This window comes from Salvelinus sp. IW2-2015, linkage group LG27 (assembly GCF_002910315.2).
Source record: "Salvelinus sp. IW2-2015 linkage group LG27, ASM291031v2, whole genome shotgun sequence".
NCBI lineage: Eukaryota > Metazoa > Chordata > Actinopteri > Salmoniformes > Salmonidae > Salvelinus > Salvelinus sp. IW2-2015.
This window is the reverse complement of record NC_036867.1, coordinates 38,137,335-38,160,579: the sequence shown is the minus strand read 5'-3', so window position 1 is coordinate 38,160,579 and position 23,245 is coordinate 38,137,335. Positions and strand designations below refer to the sequence as shown.

The 23,245-nt window shown below is 42.1% G+C and overlaps 1 protein-coding gene across 2 annotated transcripts; it reads right to left on the bottom strand.

Annotated features, from left to right (window-relative positions):
• Nucleotides 1–8,579: 8,579 nt before the first annotated feature.
• On the bottom strand, nucleotides 8,580–20,767 carry LOC111953443 (programmed cell death protein 10-B). 2 transcript variants are annotated; one of them, XM_023972703.3, is made up of 9 exons: nucleotides 20,680–20,767; nucleotides 19,733–19,937; nucleotides 17,039–17,092; nucleotides 16,762–16,879; nucleotides 16,539–16,665; nucleotides 15,237–15,315; nucleotides 14,514–14,596; nucleotides 12,172–12,258; nucleotides 8,580–10,701 (listed from the first exon to the last, which is right to left on the bottom strand). In XM_023972703.3, the coding sequence occupies exons 2-8, from the start codon at nucleotides 19,820–19,822 to the stop codon at nucleotides 12,177–12,179; spliced, it is 633 nt and encodes a 210-aa protein (XP_023828471.1). In that variant the 5' UTR covers nucleotides 19,823–19,937; nucleotides 20,680–20,767; the 3' UTR covers nucleotides 8,580–10,701; nucleotides 12,172–12,176. The 2 variants fall into 2 exon arrangements, with proteins under 2 accessions (XP_023828471.1, XP_023828470.1); XM_023972702.3 differs by having other exon boundaries at nucleotides 12,177–12,258.
• Nucleotides 20,768–23,245: the final 2,478 nt, after the last annotated feature.

Sequence of the window (23,245 nt, the reverse complement as noted above, 5' to 3'; positions counted from 1 at the left end):
ATCTCCACCCCGCTGATCCTCAACACTGGGGCCCCACAAGGGTGCGTTCTCAGCCCTCTCCTGTACTCCCTGTTCACCCATGACTGCGTGGCCGTGCACGCCTCCAACTCAATCATCAAGTTTGCAGACGACACTACAGTGGTAGGCTTGATTACCAATAACGACGAGACGGCCTACAGGGTGGAGGTGAGGGCCCTCGGAGTGTGGTGTCAGGAAAATAACCCCACACTCAATGTCAACAAAATAAAGAAGATTATCGTGGACTTCAGGAAACAGCAGAGGGAGCAGCCCCCTATCCAGATCGACAGGACAGTAGTGGAGAAGGTGGAAGTTTTAAGTTCCTCGGCGTACACATCACGGACAAACTGAAATGGTCCACCCACACAGACAGCGTGGTGAAGAAGGTGCAGCAGCGCCTCTTCAACCTCAGGAGGCTGAAGAAATTCGGCTTGTCACCAAAAACACTCAAACTTTTACAGATGCACAATCGAGAGCATCCTGTCGGACTGTATCACCGCCTGGTACGGCAACTGCTCCGCCCACAACCGCAAGGCTCTCCAGAGGGTAGTGAGGTCTGCACAACGCATCACCAGGGGTAAACTACCCGCCCTCCAGGACACCTACACCACCCGATGTCACAGGAAGGCCAAAAAGATCATCAAGGAGCACAACCACCCGAGACACTGCCTGTTCACCCCGCTATCATCCAGAAGGCGAGGTCAGTACAGGTGCATCAAAGCAGGGACTGAGAGACTGAAAAACAGCTTCTATCTCAAGGACATCAGACTGTTAAACAGCCACCACTAACATTTAGTGGCCGCTGCCAACATACTGACTCAATTCCAGCCACTTTAATAATGGAAAAATTGATGTAATAAATGTATCACTAGCCACTTTAAACAATGCCACTTTATATAATGTTGCCACCCCCATGCTTCACCGTAGGGATGGTGCCAGGTTTCCTCCAGATGTGACGCTTGGCATTCAGGCCAAAGAGTTTCTACAGACCAGAGAATCTTGTTTCTCATGGTCTGAGAGTTTTTAGGTGCCTTTTGGCAAACTCCAAGCGGGCTGTCATGTGCCTTTTGCTGAGGAGTGGCTTCCATCTGGCCACTCTACCATAAAGGCCTGATTGTTGGAGTGCTGCAGAGATGGTTGTCCTTCCGGAAGTTTCTCCCATCTCCACAGAGGAACTCTTTAGCTCTGTCAGAGTTACCATCGGGTTCTTGGTCACCTCCCTGACCAAAGCTCTTCTCCCCCGATTGCTCAGTTTGGCCGGGCGGCCAGCTCTAGGAAGAATCTTGGTGGTTCCACACTTCTTCCATTTAAGAATGGAGGCCACTGTTTTCTTGGAGATTTTCAATGCTGCAGACATTTTTTGGTACCCTTTCCCAGATCTATGCCTCAACACAATCCTGTATTGGAGCTCTAAGGACAATTCCTTCGACCTCATGGCTTGGTTTTTGCTCTGACATGCACTGTCAACTGTGGGACCTTGTATAGACAGGTGTGTGCCTTTCCAGATCATGTCCAATCAATTGAATTTAACAGAGGTGGACTCCAATCAAGTTGTAGAAACATCTCAAGGATGATCAATGGAAACAGGATGCACCGGAGCTTAATGTCGAGTCTCATAGCAAAGGGTCTGAATACTTATGTAAATAAGGTATTTCTGTTTTTTATTCTTTATAAATTTGCAAACATTTCTAAAAAAGTGTTTTTGCTTTGTCATTATGGGGTAGTGTGAGTGAAATTTTTTATTTAATACATTTTAGAATAAGGCTGTAACGTAACAAAATGTGGGAAAAGTCAAGGGGTCTGAATTCTTTCCGTATGCACTGTATATGCCGTTTCCATTACACATGTCTCAAAGATTTTTTTTTGCGATAATGCTTTTGTCGAATCGCAGCCTGGTCTCATAGACTAGCCCTTACATAGTAAAAGTACATCCGAAACACTCAAATTAGTATGATATGTTACGTTTTGTATGGTTACATTGGGTGGATGGGTGGGCGTATAACAAAAATGTCTAGTAACCGAAAAGTTGTGAGTTAAAATCTCATAATGGACAACTTTAGCATTTTAGCTAATTTGCAACTTTTCAACTACCAACTACTTTTTAGCTACTTTGTAACTACTTAGCATGTTAGCTAAACCTCCCCCTAACCCTAACCTTAACCCTTTAACCTAACTCCTACATTTTTCATTGTAATTTTGTCTTTTTGTCACTCTCTCTCTCCTGTTCTACTTTCTCAACGCTCTCATTTTGTTTCCTTTCTCTCTATACTACTCTCTACCTCACTCCATTTTTCACCTCCTACTTTCCTCTTTAGGCTACTACAAGACAGACAATTACGAGAGCTTGGGAATAGGAAGTTCTATCTGCAAAAAGATGATTCTGAGATAACTGGCTTAAAAGTTCTGAACACTCATTGGTTTGAATGGTGTCAGTATTTTGTATCTTTTGAACTTAACATGAATTGTGGTATTAATATAGTTAGAGAACATTGAACAGAACAAGGCTATGTCAGTAGCTACATTTTTACCTAAATGCAGATAGAACCTTATAGTCCCAAACTCAACAAACCGGTTCTACCAGCAAGAATGCGCAGTGACACAGGCTTTTCCTCTTGGCAACATGCATCAGTTAGCGTTAAAGGGTATGAGACGTCATGCCCGGGCTCTAGGGTCCCCCACCATTATGGAAATTAAATCTATTTCTCAAATTACAGTACAGCTTCCGCCATGTGCCACAGGTGTGTGTGTGAGAGAGAGAGAGAGAGAGAACAGAGAGAGAGAGAGCGAAGGAGAGAGAGAGAGAGAGAGAGAGAGAGAGAGAGAGAGAGAGAGAGAGAGAGAGAGGAGGAGAAGAGAGAGAGAGCGAGAGAGAGAGAGAGAGAGAGAAGAGAGAGAGAGATGAGAGAGAGAGAGAGAGAGAGAGTAAGAGAGCAGAGGAGAGAGAGAGAGACGCGAGAAGAGAGATAGAGAGAGACAAGACAGTAGAGAACAAGAGAGAACAGACAGACAGAACAGACAGACAGACAGACAGACAGACCAGACAGTTACAGACAGACAGACAGACAGACAGACAGACAGACAGACAGACAGACAGACAACAGCACAGGAAGGAAGGAAGGAAGGAGGAAGGAGCGGAAGAGTCCTGCAGCCCGAGAATCCTGGATGTACTCTCCATAGCTCTTCTGCGGGGCGAGAGAGGTTAAACAACCGGTTACCTTTGGGGAGCAAACTCCAGGCTGGAAGGTCATGGTGCAGTTCGTACGGGCCGATGAAGGCGGCAGCGACGCCTGTGGTGCTTGCTAAACAGGATAGATTGTGAATCTTGGTGTGTGGTAGATTGATGAGGAAAACATTAATTTCATCATTTTAGAATAAGGCCTGTAATGGTAACACAAAATGTGGAAGGTCAAGGGGTTTCTGAATACTCCGATGCACTGTGTGTGTGGGGGGGGGGGGGGGGGGGGTGATGTTTGCCAGGCAGGGATGCGGGAAGCGAGGTGGATCGTAAGTTGGTGCCAGTGATGAGGTTGAATGATGCCGTTTTAAGCTGTGTGTCGACTCTGTGTATGTGTGTGCTGTGTGTTGACGACTCTCTTGACCTTAACGGTGCAACCGACCCCTTAGGCGAACCACAGAGAAACCACATGAATTTCCCAAAACACATTTTCATGTGCTCACGTGATAACATGTGACAACATGTAAAGCAACCTGTGATAACATGAAACTACACGTGAAAACATGTGATCACATGTCAAGTGTTCCAAAAACACGTTTTCACATGAAATCATGTGATTTTCTGTAAAGGTCTGCTGCTGAGAATGAGAGTGCAAGTTCTGGTGGTAGCAGTGCTCCCTGTAGAGCCAGCTAGTTTGGAGATGAGATTGTTCCTGGTTTTGGCCTTGGCTGGATAAACTTTCACAGCCAATGAAAGCCCTGTCTCCTGCAGAGTGTCAGTCAGTGTCTGTAGCCTTGGCGATTACTTTGTTGACATGGGTGAAATAGATATTTGATCTGTACTGTATTTAGTTTAGCAGGCTGCTACAATGGGAGATTGGAATGGAATAGGCCTACCAAAAAAGTGCAAACTCTAATTAACAAAAATTCAAGTACAAAATCAACAACAAATGTCACCATGTCATAGGATTTAGTTTAAAAGTTGGGTGAAAATAATATGAAATGCCTTTACGGTGATGACTATTTGATATTTGGGGTTGAAATGACGTGAAAACAAGGTTGATTCAACCAGTTTTTGCCAAGTGAGATTGTAGGATAAGCAAGCTAGAACCATAGATGAAAGGGAGTAAATTAAAAGTATATTTTCTTCTTTGCTACCACTGTTGCAACCTGGTCTCAGGGCAATTTGTAGGATTTGGTACATAAATCTGTTCCCTCCATTTAGAATGATATATTAGTTTTGTTAGGTTATATTATGAATGAAAAAGCAGCAATATCATATAAATTAGAGGGTGTATAGTATCATACGTCGTACCCTGTCGTATAATAGAATACGAATTGGATAAAGTAACCTGCAGGTAGCTAGTGCATGCAGGATGAGTGGCAGTTTCTGAGAAATTATGTATTTTGAAGGACAATTAGTTGCATTTAAATTACAAGAGAGAAAAGAGAACAACAATTATATACAAAATAATTAGTAAAAAAAACCTGCTACCAATCAAAAGGGCACTTTTTTCATAGGAGGGCAAAAGGGCAGGTGCCACAGCAACTCTATGGCTCTATCTGTGCTCGTGCGTGTGTGTAGTAAGCACAGAGACGGAAGAGGATGAGAGACATCCCACTCCCTCATTTTTTACTGGTTCATATACAGTCAACTAAGCAGACCTGACCTAGCTGCTAATGCATTGGTGCCTTTGCAAGAGCCACCCCATTAATTAAGCAGACCTGAATTGACAATTTGTTTTATATGGTAAACAGCCTAAGTGGGACATCTTCATTTATCGACCATCTTTGGCTAGAGTACCTGGTCATTGATCTTGTCAGGTATCTTCCTGAGGATGTGTTTCAGAGCTTTGGATTTCTCATTTAGGTCCTGAAACTCCTGCTCTGGCCTGTCAACTAAGAACTCTATACACACACACACAACTACAACTGCGATCAACCACGGCACACACCTGTCACTTCCCCTCAAGGCAGTGGTTTATTTTATTTGACAGTTTAACAAATACATACACACAGTACAAATCTAGACAGAGATAATACAACTAAGTCAATTACTTATTTCAGTTGTGTCCCTTTCAGTTGTGTTTCCATTCTGGTCCATGTGGATTTGATATGTTTTTCATGTCATACGTGCTCCCCTGCTGCAAAGCCTCTATTGCCCTCTCTACGACAAATAATGCTGAAAGTTGAACTTGAGGCCCATTGAGTGTCATTAGATACATTTTGCATGTCATGCATGTCTTCATCTCACTCTAAGGATCAGAGGCTGCGTTTAAACAGGCAGCCCAATTCTGATCTTTTGKCCAATTATGTGCAAAAGAGCTGATCTGACTGGTCAAAAGACCAATTTGTGAGAAAGAATTATCAGAATTGGGCTGCCTGTGTAAACGCAGCCAGGGAACAAGTGCGACTACATTATTAACTTTCACTTCTCTTCAAAGGTCACCTCAATCTTCAATCGTCACCTCAATCTTCACCTTCTATAAACTACCTTCCTAGATCTAAAATGCAAATTAATTACTTCAAAATCATACAATGTGATTTTCTGGATTTTTGTTTTAGATTCTGTCTCTCACAGTTGAAGTGTACCTATGATAAAAAATTACAGACCTCTACATGCTTTGTAAGTAGGAAAACCTGCAAAATCGGCAGTGTATCAAATACTTGTTCTTCCCACTGTATGTGACTGTTCTATATTGGGATAAAGGTTTCCACTTCGTGACGACCGACGTCCTTTGTCCGAATCTTCCCGACTGCAACCCGTCACATGTYACCCTCGCCACACAAGCTGACGCCAAGCTCGCTCAGAAGCAAACCTTCCTCTGCATCCAGAACCTTGTGAAAAGGGAGGAAGAGGAGTTTCAGTTCAACTTCACTGTCTGTTGGTCCAACTTATTTGGCGATTATAACAACGTGCTTCATGTCACCCAGACTCTGGAGATGTACAAGTGGGTATTGATTGATCGGCAGGTAGCCTAGTAGTTAGAGCGTTGGGTCACAAACCGAAAGGTTGCTAGATCAAATCCCCAAGTTGCCAAGGAAAACTGCCTTGTTCTGCCCCTGAACAAGGCAGTTAACCCACTGTTCCTAGGCCGTCACTCTAAATAAGAATTTGTTCTTAACTTAATTTTATTTATTTATTTCACCTTTATTTAGCCAGGTAGGCTAGTTGAGAACAAGTCCTCATTTACAACTGCAACCTGGCCACGATAAAGCAAAGCAGTTCGACACATACAACATCACAGAGTTACACATGGAATAAACAAACATACAGTCAATAATACAGTAGAAAGATTCTATATACAGTGTGTGCAAATGAGATAGGATAAGGGAGGTAAGGCAAAAAATAGGCCATGSTGGCGAGGTAATTACAATATAGCAATTAAACACTGGAATGGTAGATGTGCAGAAGAAGAATGTGCAAGTAGAGATACTGGGGTGCAAAGGAGCATGATAAATAAATAAATGCAGTATGGGGATGAGGTAGTTGGTTGGGCTATTTACAGATGGGCTATGTACAGGTGCAGTAATCTGTGAGCTGCTCTGACAGCTGGTGCTTAAAGCTTGTGAGGGAGATATGAGTCTCCAGCTTCAGTGATTTTTGCAGTTCGTTACAGTTATTGGCAGCAGAGAACTGGAAGGAAAGGCGGCCAAAGGAAGAACTGGCTTTGGGGGTGACAAGTGAGATATACCTGCTGGAGCGCGTGCTACGGGTGGGTGCTGCTATGGTGACCAGTGAGCTGAGATAAGGCGGGGCTTTATCTGGCAGAGACTTGTAGATGACCTGGAGCCAGTGGGTTTGGCGACGAGTATTGGAGTAGTGTTGGAGGCTATTTTGTAAATGACATCGTCGAAGTCGAGGATCAGTAGGATGGTCAGTTTTATGAGGGTATGTTTGGCAGCATGAGTGAAGGATGCTTTGTTGCGAAATAGGAAGCCGATTCTAGATGTAATTTTGGATTGGAGATGCTTAATGTGAGTCTGGAAGGAGAGTTTACAGTCTAACCAGACAGCTAGGTATTTGTAGTTGTCCACATATTCTAAGTCAGAACCGTCCAGAGTAGTGATGCTGGTGCGMGCAGCAATCGGTTGAAGAGCATGCATTTAGTTTTACTTGCATTTAAGAGCAGTTGGAGGCCACGGAAGGAGTGTTGTATGGCATTGAAGCTCGTCTGGAGGTTAGTTAAGTACACGTCCRGGTAATCCGTCTGGCCCAGCGGCTTTGTGAATGTTGACCTGTTTAAAGGTTTTGTTCACATCGGCTACCAAGAGCGTTATCACACATTTGTAACTAGCCTCTTAATACTTGCATAAAGGTGCAAGATAGACATGATCATTATAGTCATACTGAGATGTGATGCGAGGGTCGCTGCCTTGACTAAGATTCTCCAGAGAAGTARAGGGCCTGTTGCATTTATTCACATAATAATGAKGTCAGATTGATGAATGTACTTTATTATAAATAACAATTTTCATTCAATTACAGTATATCCAAAGTGTACTCTATTTTCATGTGGTGAAAAGTGTACTGCAGTATACTTCATGAGCATACACTCGATTTTCATATCTCAATAAGTGTACTTCAGTATACTTACAAAAAGTATACTTTTCATGTCCTCAAAAATGTCTTTAGTATACTTACAATAAATATACTAGAATATCATGTAAAAGTACTTCAAAGTACTAGATTTTCATGTAATGAATGTCTTTGCTAAAAGCAAGATCACCCTAGAAATCTGACATACTTATTATTGTTCTCAATAAGGAAGTAGTTACCTTATATTTCCTGTAAGTTCTACCGGTCTACCTGTTACCAGAAAAGAATGAGGGACAGGAGCAGAATGGCTTMTGTTGGCTCTTCAATGAGGAAATACTTTCCAATATTCAACTACTTGCCTTTTCAAATAAAAGTATATCTGAATACTTACTTTGAAAGTAATTGCGATATTTTAAATTTAACCTAAGTCTGGTTCCCCCAATACAATCCTTTCAGATATACACAAGTGATTAGGGGAGAGGGGTTAGGGGCTAAGTACAAGTTGAGTTTTTATGATGAGGCAAATGTCTGTGTAAACAGACAAAATGCCATTTTATCTGAAGTGCTCTATTCATGGAAAATCCCATGGGGTAAATCCCAGTAGTTTTAAAACAAATCTCTACTTTTCTTCCAATCAGGGATTTTTAGAATATAGTGGAAGGGCTGCACCACACTGCCATCAAGTGGCTAAAGCCTGTGTGTCTGCCCATCATTGTTTGCCCACATCACCCATCTCACCACTCTCCCTCAAGTTCTCCTTTTTATGCATTCTATCCAACCCTCACAAATTCCATCCCCGCGTGCCCACTCACCCCCCCTTAAACACTACTGAATTCCAAAAACAAACTGCATCATTAGGAAACTATTTATTGAACATTTGCCACCAGACATACAGTATCACTTAAATACAGAGACAGCTTCAACCTGGAGCCGTTTCTATCCCTTCATCTTTAAACATCAGGGAGAYACTCCTTTTACAAACCCTCCTCTCTCCTCAGTCATGCTCTCTGTAGCTACACACACAGACAGTGTGAGAATGTTACTTTATGAATCCCAAATCGATCCCTCCCTAGTCCGTCCCTACCCCCTCGTCCAGGAGTCTATTTGGGATTCAGCAACTCTATGGTTGAATTCTTTTGGTTTTCTGTCTTCAAATAGAGAGTAGAATAGGGGTGCATCTCAATCTAACAAGATTTACTCTCCTCACACCGCTCCCTTCCTCTGCACTCATCTGTAAAGACTGGACAGGTGAAAGGTCATACCCAGTAGGGTTAGAACATCATATTGCTTTCTCTTAAGAGAGGGAGACACTTGAGATGCACAGTAGGTAGTGAAAGCAGTTTCCGTTCTGAAAGCATGATTAAGAAGCTATAGCAGATGTAGGAGGAAGTTGCCCCTAAACGCTGACACAGGGTCAGATACAGTGAGCTCCAAAAGTATTGGAACAGTGAGTTTTTGCTGTTGTTATTTTGGCTCTGTACTTCAGCACTTTGGATTTMWAATTATACAATGACAATGAGGTTACAGTGCAGACTGTCATAGAATACACTTCTACACTGATGTGGATGCTACCATGATTACGGATAATCCTGAATGCATCGTGAATAATGATGAGTGAGAAAGTTACAGATGGACAAATATCATACCCCTAAAACATGCTAACCTCACCATTACAATAACAGGGGAGGTTAGCATTTTGGGGGGTATGATATCTGTGCGTCTAACATCATTATTCASAATTTATTCAGGATTATCCATAATRATGATAACGTCCACATTAATGTAGAAGAGTTTAGAAACATTCTATTCTTATTTAGAATAAAACTCACTCCAAAATGACAACACAATACTTACCATTCATTTCTATTGGGCACAAAATAATCTAAAACACAACCAAAACAAACAGCAAATGCATCCAACAAATGTGTAGTCATTGTGTGCTATGAATATGGGACCAAATACTTTTTACTACTTTAATACACATAAGTGAATTTGTATCAAATACTTTTGGTCCCCTAAAATGGGYYGWCTATGWACAAAAAGTGCTGTAATTTCTAAACAATTCACCCGACATGMATGAAAATASCCTCAAACTAAAGCTGACAGTCTGCACTTTAACCTCAGTCATTATATCATTTCAAATCCAAAGTGCTAGAGTACACAGCCAAAACAACAAAAAATTAAATACTTTTGGAGCTAACTGTATTCTCCATCCCAGTAACAGGTAAAGTTAGGATTGGGGAAAGGTCATCTGATCCTAGATATGTGGTTAGGGGCAACTTCTACCTTGAGCCTAATGTAAAGTAATCACATGAATATATATTATCAAAAATGGCAATTAGTCTGACAAACGCCTCGTCTCCTCTACTTCTAACAAGACCAGGTGTGGGTTCAACAAGTAGGGCCAGGAAGATACCAGTATCACAACACTCATTAATACCGTGGCAAGAAACAAAACACAAAGCGGATTTAACATCTTTAGGAAAACAGCCCTAATGTTGGAAACAAATATCATTATCTTGTCACATTTATTTTCTAAGATATAGCACAGAATATTTTACATACAGCAAGTATTCATAGGACCAAAGAGTTGAGCCTGCCTCATGTTTTCATTTTTGCCATGGAAAAAATATTGTCATACTGGTATCGTCACAGCCCGATCAACAAGACTGTCCCTAAACGTTAAATGCTGATTCAAACAATTAAAAAGTAGCTATCACATATGCTGAAGTTCTTCAGCTAGATTTTGGCCATTAAAKATTCACTCACGTTAGCTAACAGTTCAAAAGCTGAKGTATTTCACTGCTAACATCAGCCTTGTTGAACGCACTTCAAGGGTATAAATTAAAACTGTCCGATTAAAATCAAGCCTCTATTTTACATTTAAATCTGGTAAAAGGTGCTCTCCGATCGTATGCCATTTTTAATGTTGCTTCGTTGGAAGATTGGATGGCCTCTCCAAGGCAACCCTACACACACGTTCAGACAAAGACACACAAACACAGGAGACATAGATTAGAAATCACTGGTCACTTTTAGAAATGGATCACTAGCCACTTTAATAATGTTCCGTGTCTAGCATGACTCATCTCATATGTATAAACTGCACTCCACACTATTCTACGGTATCTTAGTCACTTTAAAATTGTGTTTACATATTGCATCACCCATTTCATATGTATATACTCTATTGTATTCTATACGACACAACAGACGGTTAAAAAGCCATCTCCAGCACATCAGAGGCCGCTGCCTATAGACATAGATTAGGAATTACTGGCCACTTCAAGGAAATGAAACACGAGCCACTTTAATAAGGTCTCCGTGTCTTGCATCACCCATCTCATATGTATATACTGTACTCTATACTATGGACTAAGATACAGTGGCAATGCCGCTCTGACATATAAACTCAGCAAAAAAAGAAACATCCCTTTTTCAGGACCCTGTCTTTCAAAGATAATTGTAAAAATCCAAATGACCACAGATCGTCATTGTAAAGGGTTTAAACACTGTTTGCCATGCTTGTTTACTGAACCATAAACAATTAATGAACATGCACCTGTGGAACGGTCGTTAAAACACTAACAGCTTACAGACGGTAGGCAATTAAGGTCACATTTATGAAAACTTAGGACACTAAAGAGGCCTTTCTACTGACACCAAAAGAAAGATGCCCATGGTCCCTGCTCATCTGCGTGAATGTGCCTTAGGCATGCTGCAAGGAGGCATGAGGACTGCAGATGTGGCCAGGGCAATAAATTGCAATATCCGTACTGTGAGACGCCTAAGAGAGCGCTACAGGGAGACAGGACGGACAGCTGATCGTCCTCGCAGTGGCAGACCACGTGTAACAACACCTGCACAGGATCGGTATATCCGAACATCACACCTGCAGGACAGGTACAAGATGGCAACAACAACTACCCGAGTTACACCAGGAACGCACAATCCCTCACTCAATGCTCAGACTGTCTGCAATAGGGTGAGAGAGGCTGGACTGAGGGCTTGTAGGCCTGTTGTAAGGCAGGTCCTCACCAGACATCACCGGCAACAACCGGCAACAACCGACTGTTACTTTTGATTTTGACCCCCCCTTTGTTCAGGGACACATTATTCAATTTCTGTTAGTCACATGATTGTGGAACTTGTTCAGTTTATGTCTCAATTGTTGAATCTTGTTATGTTCATACATATATTTACACATTTTAAGTTTGCTGAAAATAAACACAGTTGACAGAGGACGTTTCTTTTTTTGCTAAGTTTATGTATATACCAGCTGCTTAATGCAGCTACTTTAAAACGATGGAAGCCCTCAATGACAATGTTCATGCAACAACAGGTTATATCCAACTAGAACTCTCTAACTATCGCTATGTCTCACACACACACACACACACACACACACACACACACACACACACACACACCCCCCCTACTGTACCTATATGACGGTCTTGAAGGTCTGCAGAATGAGGTTGGTTTGGTGGATCAGTCTGTTCGCACTGATGAACACGTTGATCGCCCTGGAAACAAGGATGGTTCAGTTATGTTGTTATTTAACGACTGCAAATAAAACAAAAACACAATGTCAGCAAAACAGTTGTTTCAAAATAGCTCTGACATTTCAAACCTGCTTAAATAATTGGTTTCTCATGGTCATCATAAAATAAACAGTTAGTAAGAACATTCCCACTACTAATATTGTTAGAATTAATGTACACTGAACAAAATATAAAACGGCAACATGCAACAATTTAAAAGATTTTACTGAGTTCCCATTCATATAAGGCAGTGGTCACCAACCGGTCGGTGGCGCAATTGGCGGTGCACTTGATTCAGAAGCCCTGCGCACCGGCAGATCTGTGGCTAAATCGAGTGTGCCTACTGTGCCTACAGCTTCCAGCAAAGTTTGATACTAGCTACATGAGATTTCATAACTTTTAAAACCATGAGCAGAGAGAGACTGTCAAAGAATACAGCAAAGAGCTGCTGTTGTTTTTATGAGTGAGTTCATGTTAAAGTTTTTATTCAGCACTGTTTTTATTCAACAAAACGTACTCTGTACTACCACTCGCGCTGCAGCTGCAACGAATTAGTAGCCAAGTGTATCGATAGCACTGCGTTTTTATTGTTATTAGCAGCTTGTCGTGTCTATTTTAATATATCGAGATATATTTCACTTTCTCCGGTCATAGGAACAACATGAATTTGTGCATGAGGCAGATGAGCTCCGACTCATTTTGCCATCAGGTGGAAGACGGTGTCCCCTACCTCAGTCTCACCTGAGGCAAGGAAGGAGAGATCAGGGACCGTGAGAGGAGGACCCCCTGCTGCTCTCTCCCTCTCTCCGCTGAGACTAATGCCGTGTTCAAAACAACTGAAAACTCGGAAATCTCAGACTTCCGACTTCAGTGCGTTCAAGACAACAGGGAACTCTGAAAAAAACTAGATGCAGTTTTGAACTGGGGATTGAGTTGATCAGGCTGTTGATTGCGGCCTGAGGAATGTTGTCCAACTCCTCTTTAATGGCTGTGGAAAGTTGCTGGATATTGAAGAGAACTGGAACATGATGTCGTTCCTGAGCATCCCAAACAGGCTCAARGGGTGACATGTCTCGTGAGTATGCAGGCCACGGAAGAGCTGGGCCATTTTCAGTTGCCAGGAATTGTGTACAGATCCTTGTGACATGGGGCCGTGCATTATCATGCTGAAACATGGTGTGATGGTGACGGATGAATGGCAAGACAATGGGCCAGGATCTCGCCACGGTATCTCTGTGCATTCAAATTGCCATCGATAAAATGCAATTGTGTTCATTGTCCATAGCTAATGCCTGCCCATATCATAACCCCACCGCCACCATGGGGCACTCTGTTCACAACGTTGACGTCAGTAAACCGCTCGCCCCCACAATGCCATACACGCTCTCTGCCATCTGCCCGGTACAGTTGAAACCGGGATTCATCCGTGAAGAGCACACTTCTCCAGCATGCCAGTAGCCATCGAAGGTGAGCATTTGCCCACTGAAGTCTGTTACGATGCCAAACTGCAGTAAGATCAAGGCCCTGGTGGAGGACGGCGAGCATGCAGATGAGCTTCCCCGAGACGGTTTCAGTTTGTGCAGAAATTCTTTGGTTTTGCAAACCCACTGTTTCACTAGCTGTCCAGGTGGCTGGTCTCAGACATACCCTCAGGTGAAGAAGCCGGATGTGGAGGTCCTGGGCTGGCGTGGTTTCATGTAGTCTGCGGTTGGACGCACTGCCAAATCCCCTGGCAAGAGCTCTGGGGGGAATTTCTGCAGTTAGCATGCCAATTGCACGCTCCCTCAAAACATGACATTTTTGGCATTGTGTTGTGTGACAAAACTACACATTTRAGAGTGGCCTTTTATTGTCCCCAGCACAAGGTGCACCTGTGTAACAACCATGGTGTTTRATCAGCTTCTTGATATGCCATACCTGTCAGGTGGATGGATTATCTTGGCAAAGAATAAATGCTCACTAACAGAGATGTAAACACATTTGTGCACAACATTTGAAAGAAATAAGTTTTATGTGCCTATGGACCATTTCTGGGATCTTTTATTTTAGCTCATGAAACATGAACATGAGCACAGTTTACATGTTACATTTTTATTTTTGTTCAGTGTATTTTTGCTGTGGGTTTAGTATGTGCTATTTTGTGAAGGGAAAAAAATACCCCAATCACAATTCACTACTTTCGATGAGCATATATCTATCTATTCAGCTTCCTTATGAATCTACTCTACACAACTCACTTTCCATCTTTGAAGTATGTTTTGAGAGTGTCGCTGAAGCTTTTGGAATATTTGACAAACTCCTTCTTCTGGTGCTCAAGAGCCTGGACACACAGAGAAGAGACAGACAGATGTGAACATAGCCTTCACAATGATATCAACTCTCCTTGCAGCCATTGATCACATTAAAGATAAGGAAGAAACACACTGATTGTACAAAACATTAGGAACACCTTCCTAATCTTGAGTTGCAACCTCTTTTGCCCTCAGAACAGCCTCAATTCATCGTGGCAGGGACTCTACAAAGATGTCAAAAGCGTTCCACAGGGATGCTGGCCCATGTTGACTCCAATGCTTCCCACAGTTGTGTCAAGTTGACTGGATGTCCTTTGGGTGGTGGACCATTCTTGATACACACAGGAAACTATTGAGCGTGAAAAACCCAGTAGCGTTGCAGTTCTTGACACCCTCAAACCTGTGCGCCTGGTACCTACTACCATACCCTGGTTAAAGGCACTAACAACATTCTTTCTTACCCATTCACCGTCTGAATGGCGCACATACACAATCCATGTCCTTCTTTAACCTGTCTCCCTCCCAATCTACACTGATTGAAGTCCATTTAACAAGTGACATCAATAAGGGATCATAGCTTCTGTGACATAGACTGACCAGGTGATATACAGTATGTCATGGAAAGAGCTGTTTTGTCCACTCAGTGTATATTCCACATCTGTGTCTTACCCTGCGGTTCTGGTAGTGGTATTTCTTAAAGACGTTATTGACTGTATCCAGGAGCTCCTTTATAGCACTGGCGATGTCTCTATGGAAAACAACAACCAACACCAATCAAGAAGCAGGATGTCAAGAACATGCTAATGAAGGTGTGTGTGTTAGTGTATACTAGGGATGCAATGGTACACAGTATGTTGTCGAACCGTTCGGTAAGCCCCCTACGGTTCAATATGCATACGTGAACCGCGGAATTATGATATGCCTGTCATTTTCCCAAAATGTGCTTATTGCGCTGCAGACTACACGCATGTTGTACATTCAAATACACAGAATTAGACCCGCAGCTTGTGAACAGGCAAGGCAGACAACTGCTTGGGGCTCCAGGCCGTTAGGGGGCTCCTGAGGGCTGGCAAACTTTGCTCCACAGCAATGTCTCAAAATGTGGCAACCGCAGCGACCGCAAACCCTCCCCCTTAAACAACCAATGGACAATTTGCAATGACATCTCAGTAGGAAACCTCCCTAAAGGGGCCCCATGAAGGGAGGGGAAACTAAAAAAACAAATATTCTCTCAGATCCATTGTGATCATGGTGAGTGCTAGAGACAGAGAGAAGCAAATTTGAAGAGGCACCGCCGTCTTTCAAATCCGCTGTGTGGGAACATTTTGGATTCAGCGTTCAATACGATGACGAGGGTAAGAAGACCGTAAACAAAGTAGAGTCTGCAAGCATTGTTTTGCCACTGTCGGCTACTCGAGTGGAAACACTTCTAACATGATGTGTCATTTACGTGGCCATCACTCGGCCGTATCCCTTGCAGGTGGAGCTGGAGCAAGGAGAGTCCACTCGTTAGCGAAAAATACAATCTCTCGCTGCTGCCTTCCAACAACAATTTGCGACAAATTCAGAAAAACATAAAGAAATAACAAAAGCAGTGGGAGTATTCATAGCCAAAGATTTCATTGCCTATACAAGTATGTACCCTGTTTATTTCAAATAGAGAAGGCAAAGCACCTACAGCTTGTCGAAGCTAAGAAGCACTTTTAATTTGAATGTTTTTCTCCCCTTGATTTCAAGTAGAGACATAATCCAGGCCTAGTCAGACATGCTGCCATTTTTCTGAACAGAAAGTTTTATTTGTCTATAGGCAAAATAAAGAGTTCATTGTTTAAAAGGGTGATGTGTTTGTATTTTTTTCTGGACAAATAAAGATACCGAAACCGTACCYTTACCCACAAAGCGTGATACATACCGAACCGTGGGCCCACTGTACCGTTGCATCCCTAGTGTATACTGCGTGCGTGTACTCACTTAATTGTCTGTAGGAAGCGTACCCTGTCGTTGATCTCGTCAGGTATCTTACTGAGGATGTGTTTCAGAGCTCTGGATTTCTCATTTAGGTCCTGGAACTCCTGCTCTGGCCTGTCCACTAAGAACTCTATATACACACACACACAGGAGTATATTTTAATAAACAACTACAAACACACTGAAGCCCTTGTAAGCAGATGCTGGTACTTTTCTACACACACACCTTCCACGTCATCTGCAGCCATGCGCAGCAGAGACTCTGTGTAGTTTATCTGAACATTTTTCTTCTCCAGAATTTTCATTATGATGTCCTGAGTTAGGCCTGGGTTCTCCCTCTCCGCCTAGCAACACAAACACACGCACACACAATTACATCTGCTGATTATTCAAGCTGCCCATCCTTGATTTAGACTACTGACATGCAACCAGAGCCCAAGGGTTACGTAAGGGCAAAGGTCATACGTTTATGAGGTAAGGGGTCCTGTGTTGGTGTGTCTTACCTTGATAAAGGCTGCTCTCAGAGTCTGGGCAGCTGACAAGTTGATCCTCTCCAGCTGCCAAACCAACACACACACACATTGTTAGGGGCTGACAAGAACACACACGCATCCAGGGTTTGACATACAGGGCTGCCTGCTGGTCCGGGGAGGTTTTGGAAGCCCTCCAGGCCAGTCAATCATCCACACCAGTGGCCCGCTTGGGTCAGTGAAAAAAATATTGTAATATTGTTATTTTCAATCAAGGCTATATAATTGATGAAAAAACAGGAATTCCTGAAGCTGCTAGTTCGTTATGTAAATGATTTATCTCACACGGGCCACACACATAGCCTCGTTTGAGCGGAATCATCTGTCGGGCAGCAAGAGCGCGCAGCTCTCAACTGTCCTGATTCTTTTGGAAAAAGTTTTGTCTGTTGCAAAACATTTTGCAACAGACACCGTTTATTCCAAACGCTCTTCAATGTAAAAGCTGCTGGGTTCTTAAACGGAAGTTGTACCATAGTCCCATGTACCAACACCACAGTCGCTTCCAAGCTCAAGACCCTGGGACTAAACACCTGCCTCGGCAATTGGATCCTGGAATTCCTGAAGGGCCATCCCCAAATGGTAGCAACAACACATCCGGCACGCTGATCATTAACACGGGGGTCCCTCACCTGTACTCCCTGTTCACCCACGACTAAGTGGCCGTGCATGACTCCAACACCATTAGGCACCTGACCTACACAGGGTGGTGAGTACGGCCCAGTACATCACTGGGGCCAAGCTTCCTGCCATCCAGGACCTCTATACCAGGCGGTGTCAGAGGAAGGCCCTAAAAATTGTCAAAGACTCCAGCCACCCTAGTCATAGACTGTTCTCTCTGCTACCGCACGCAAGCAGTAGCGGAGTACCCCCAAGCCATAAGACTCCTGAACATATAATGTTTATAATCTATGCATGGTCACATTAACTCTACCTACATGTACATATTACCTCAATTACCTCGACTAACCGGTGCCCCCGCACATTGACTCTCTACCGGTACCCCCTGTATATAGCCTTGCTTGTTATTTTACTGCTGCTGTTTAATTATTTGTTACTTTATTTTCTATTTTTCACTTAACACTTATTTTTTGTTATTTTTTTGAAATTTCTCAAAGTATTTTTGGTTAGTAAGCATGTTCACTTGTATTCGGCGCACGTGACAAATAAAATATTATTTTGATTTGACAATGATTCTCTACCCTATACTTGCTTGTTTTGTCACAAACTGAAATTAGGCGAACTATTTGAATTTTAGCAACCAGGAAATGGAGGAGCGATTTCTGCATAGTGCATCTTTAACTCTGCATTGTTGGAAAAGAAAGAACCTGTAAGTAAGAATTTCACTTTTAGTCAGTGGTGTAAAGTACTTAAGTAAAAACACTTTAAAGCACTACTTAAGTAGTTTTTTGGGGTATCTGTACTTTACTATTTACATTTTTGACAACTTTTACTTCACTACATTCCTAAAGAAAATTATGTACATTTAACTCCTTACATTTTCCCTGACACCCAAAAGTACTCGTTACATTTTGATAGAAAAATGGTCCAATTCATCCACTTATCAAGAACACATCCCTACTGCCTCTGATCTGGCGAACTCACTAAACACAAATGCTTCATTTGTAAATTAATTAAATTAAGTCTTGGTGTGTGCCTCTGGCTATCCGTAAATCAAAAAAAGACAAGTAAACGTGCCGTCTGGTTTGCATAATAAGGAATTTGAAAATATTTATACTTTTACTTTTGATACATAAGTATATTTTAGCAATTCTGTTTACTTTTAATACTTAAGTATATTTAAAACCAAATACTTTTAGACTTTAACTCAAGTAGTATTACGGGTGACTTACACTTGAGTCATTTTCTATTAAGGCATCTTTACTTTTACTGAAGTATGACATTTGAGTACTTTTTCCACCACTGCTTTTAGTCTACACCTGTTGTTATAAATTATAAATTCTTCCATGCTCTAAAGTGGAGTGAAGTCCACAGGGTTCCATATTTCAACTTCTTCCAGCCACTCGTTTTTTACATTTTTATAAAGAGACACGACTGAACTACAACTTCTGTTTAAGAACTAAATGGAAATCAACAACATTTGGAGTAAACGGTTTCTGTTGTGAAACGTTTTCCGACTAGCACGTGAAAACGGCATAAGAATTGTTTTGGGGTCTTAGGACATCCCAATTTTTTTTGTTTTTCTAAGAAAAAGTGTGATATAGAGTGAAAACCTGAAAACACTATAGGAGAACTCGGAAACCGGAAAAACAAAACCTGGAAAACGGAATTCAGTGTAAGATAAAACAGATTTTAAAGGGCCCTAGAACTGACTGTTCAAAATCACTAACAAGAATACCCTTTTTGAGTTTGAGCAAGTTTTATTTTTCATCTCAAAACAATCAACGTCAATATTATATTGTCAAGTTAAAATATTATTTGTGTATTGAGAGTATTTTATAGGCTATACGCTAGCTTGCTCAGCTCGCAAATTAAAGATAAAATCCCCTGATATTTAAATGATGCACGCATCATCCACTATCCTTTAAGATCTTGGCCCTGGCCAGTATGTTTTTAATTTGGACCAATAGCTTTCAGTTCACACTGGCCCGGTGTGCCACTGGAAAATGTACCTGAATCTATATTAGACAAAACACTCACACACATTACCTCATTAAAAACTGGGTACATGACAGCGTATAGCGTCATGGAGACCATGGAGTTTGTCTCGGTTTCAATCCTCATCTCTTCCATGGTCATCCTCCAAGGAGGTGCAGAGATAGGCAGCAACACACACTCACTTTTTCCTCTCTTTCACGCACTCACACACACACACACACACAGAAGTTCCAAGAGTCCCCAGAGTGACAAGAGCCTAGAGAGAGAGAGAGAGAGATTTGTGACCTGTTGCCACAAGGGCAACCATTGAAGAACAAACACAATTGTAAATACAACCCATATTTATGTTTATTTATTTTCCCTTTTGTACTTTAACTATTTGCACATAATTTTAACACTGTACATAGCTATAATATGACATTTGAAATGTCTCTATTCCTTTGAAACGTTTGAGTAATGTTTACTGTTCCTTTGATTGTTTATTTCACGTTTGCCAAAGCAAGTGAAATGGACGTAAACATGTAAACATAAGTTTCCCATGCCAATAAAGCCCTTTGAATTGGATTGAGAGAGRTTTGTCTATGTTGTCATGTAGACAGACCTAAGGCGTTATTAACTTCCTCTTCTACTGTGACATGATTAGCTACTGTACACAAGAACGTTACCATGTAAACATGTTCGGTTCCTAAGAAGCTAGCTAGCTAACTTAGCTGTCACACATGCTTGCTAAATTTAGTTACCAAAGTTTGGTAACTAACTAAATAGCTAGCTAGTTGGCAGATTATGTCAATTTAGGCGGACCTTTAATTGTGAAAATCACCTAGCCATATAGCTAACGTTAACTAGCTAACGTTACATTACCTATCAYTATCATGCCACTGTAGCTAACACGTCAGTGACGCTTGAGTAACTCGCAAATGTGTGGCCTATGCACTGTCATTCAGTAGAGATGCGTCTAACGGTTAAATGGTGGTTCTTAACTAACTACAGATAGTTACCTTTCTTTTTGCCGTTCTAATAGCCAGAATGTCTGGTTAGCTGCGCTGTTATCATCAACGTCTCCTTCAGCGACACAAAAAAAATACTTCCGGGTCACGGAATTTTGGAAACGCTCTAAATAAAAGTCCACCACATAATGGTAGAAAAGTGTCAATAACCTCAATTATTCACGATACATTAAAAATAATTGTCTAAACATGAACAATGATTCACATTTGTTCATATTTAAGTGACATTTGCATTAAATGTTCCAAAGTCGAATAAATGCCAGCAATGAAAATCACTGTATATGAAATACACAATAGCTCTAGAGCAAAAACTATTCAAGGTGCCGCAGTAAAAGTATTGTAGGGAATACTCAGTGGGGTCTGTAGAATGTATAAATGGTGTCATTTCATGGGGCACTGAATTATACGGAGTATTGCTGGCCTTTTACTTTTATTTTGTGCTCCCGAGTGCCACAGCGGTCTAATGCACTGCATCTCAGTGCTAAAGGTATCACTACAGACACCCTGGTTCAAATCCAGGCTGTATCACAACTGGCTGTGATTGAGAGTCCCATAGGGCAGTGCACAATTGGGCCCAGCGTCGTCTGGGTTTGGCCGGTGTAGGCTGTCATTGAAAATAACAATTTGTTCTTAGCTGACTTGCCTAGTTAAATAAAGGTTACACACACCCATTTACTCCACCCATTCCACTGGCCACTTGTATGTGGATTACATATTGGCTTACAGAGCAAATAACTATTCTAGGTGCAGCAGTAAAAGTGTTGTAGGGAATGCTCAGTAGGATCTGTAGAATGTATATATGGTGCAATTTCATGGGCCATGGAATTATATGGAGTATTTTACCAATTTTACTGTGGTCAAATAGCTTAAAATGGGGTGCCTGGACACTATATAGCACAGTAGCACTATACAAATATAGCACAGTATGGGCAAAACGATCAATTGCATGTCAATAAAACCAGTGTCCAGTCTACTCACCACAGTCCTTAGAATACAAAACAGGTGAGTCTTTACAAAAAGCTAGTGCATAGAAAGTATTACTGGACTTTTATGTGGTCAAACAACTTACAGGCAAAACGATTCATTATGCCGATGTAAAAGTGGGGTGGGGAGTACTCAGGAGGGTCTGTAGAATCTACACTATATATTAAAGTATGTGGAACTCCCTTCAAATTAGTGAATTCCACTCTTTCAGCCACACCCATTTCTAACAGGTGTATAAAATCGAGCACACAGCCATGCAATCTCCATAGACAAACATTGTCAGTAGAATGGCCTTACTGAAGAGCTCAGTGGCTTTCAATGTGATACCATCATAGGAAGCCAAGCGTCGGCTGGAGTGGTGTAAAGCTCGCCACCATTGGACTCTGGAACAGTGGAAATGCATTATCTGGAGTGATGAATCACGTTTCACCATCTGGCAGTCTGATGGACGAATCTGGGTTTGGTGGATYCCAGAAGAACGCGACCTGCCGAATGCATAGTGCCAACTGTAATGTTTGGTGGAGGAGGAATAATGGTCTAGGGCTGTTTTTTATGGTTTGGACTAGGCACTTTGATCCAGTGAAGGGAAATCTTAACACTACAGCATACAATGACATTCTAGACGATTCTGTGCTTCCAACTTTGTGGCAACAGTTTGAGGGAAGCCCTTTCCTGTTTCAACATGACAATACCACCGTGCACAAAGCGAGGTCCATACAGAAATGGTTTGTCGAGATCGGTGTGGAAAAACGTTGACTGGCTGCACAAAGCCCTGACTTCAACCCCATCGAACACCTTTGGATGAATTAGAATGCTGACTGTGAGCCAGGCCTAATCGCCAACATCAGTGCCCGACTCACAAATGCTCTTGTGGTGAATGGAAGCAAGTCCCCGCAGCAATGTTCCAACATCTAGTGGAAAGCTTCCCAGAAGAGTGGAGGCTGTAATGGCAGCAAAGGGGGACCAACTCCATATTAATTCCCATGATTTTGGAATGATGGTTTGACCACAGGTGTCCACATGCTTTTGGTAATGTAGTGTATCTACTGTATGGTGTCATTTCATAGGGATCTGATAATACGGAGTGTTGCTAGCCTTACTGTGGTCAAACTGCTTAGAATGGAACCACTGGACACTATAGGTATGAACAAACCAATCAGATCGCACAGCGTAAAGACTTGTGTCAGAAGAGGCTGTAAGAGGCTGCTCAATGTGTGTGTGTGTGTGTGTGTGTGTGTGTGTGTGTGTGTGTGTGTGTGTGTGTGTGTGTGTGTGTGTGTGTGTGTGTGTGTGTGTGTGTGTGTGTGTGTGTGTGTGTGTGTGTGTGTGTGTGTGTGTGTGTGTGTGTTGTGTGTGTGTTGGTGTTGTTGCTTGTTGCTCCTCGTTGTTGCATGGGTATGTGTTTTAAATTATTGTAATGAACTGTTCTGGAAGCCAGTCTGTTTTGCTAATTTACTTTCTCTTTTCTCTCTCATCCAGTCCTCTTTGTCCTGGACAGAAGATACTATCTTTTTCCCAGCTGCTTTCTCTCCCTATGCTGAGCCATTGAAAAAGACATGGGCCATGTTTCAAT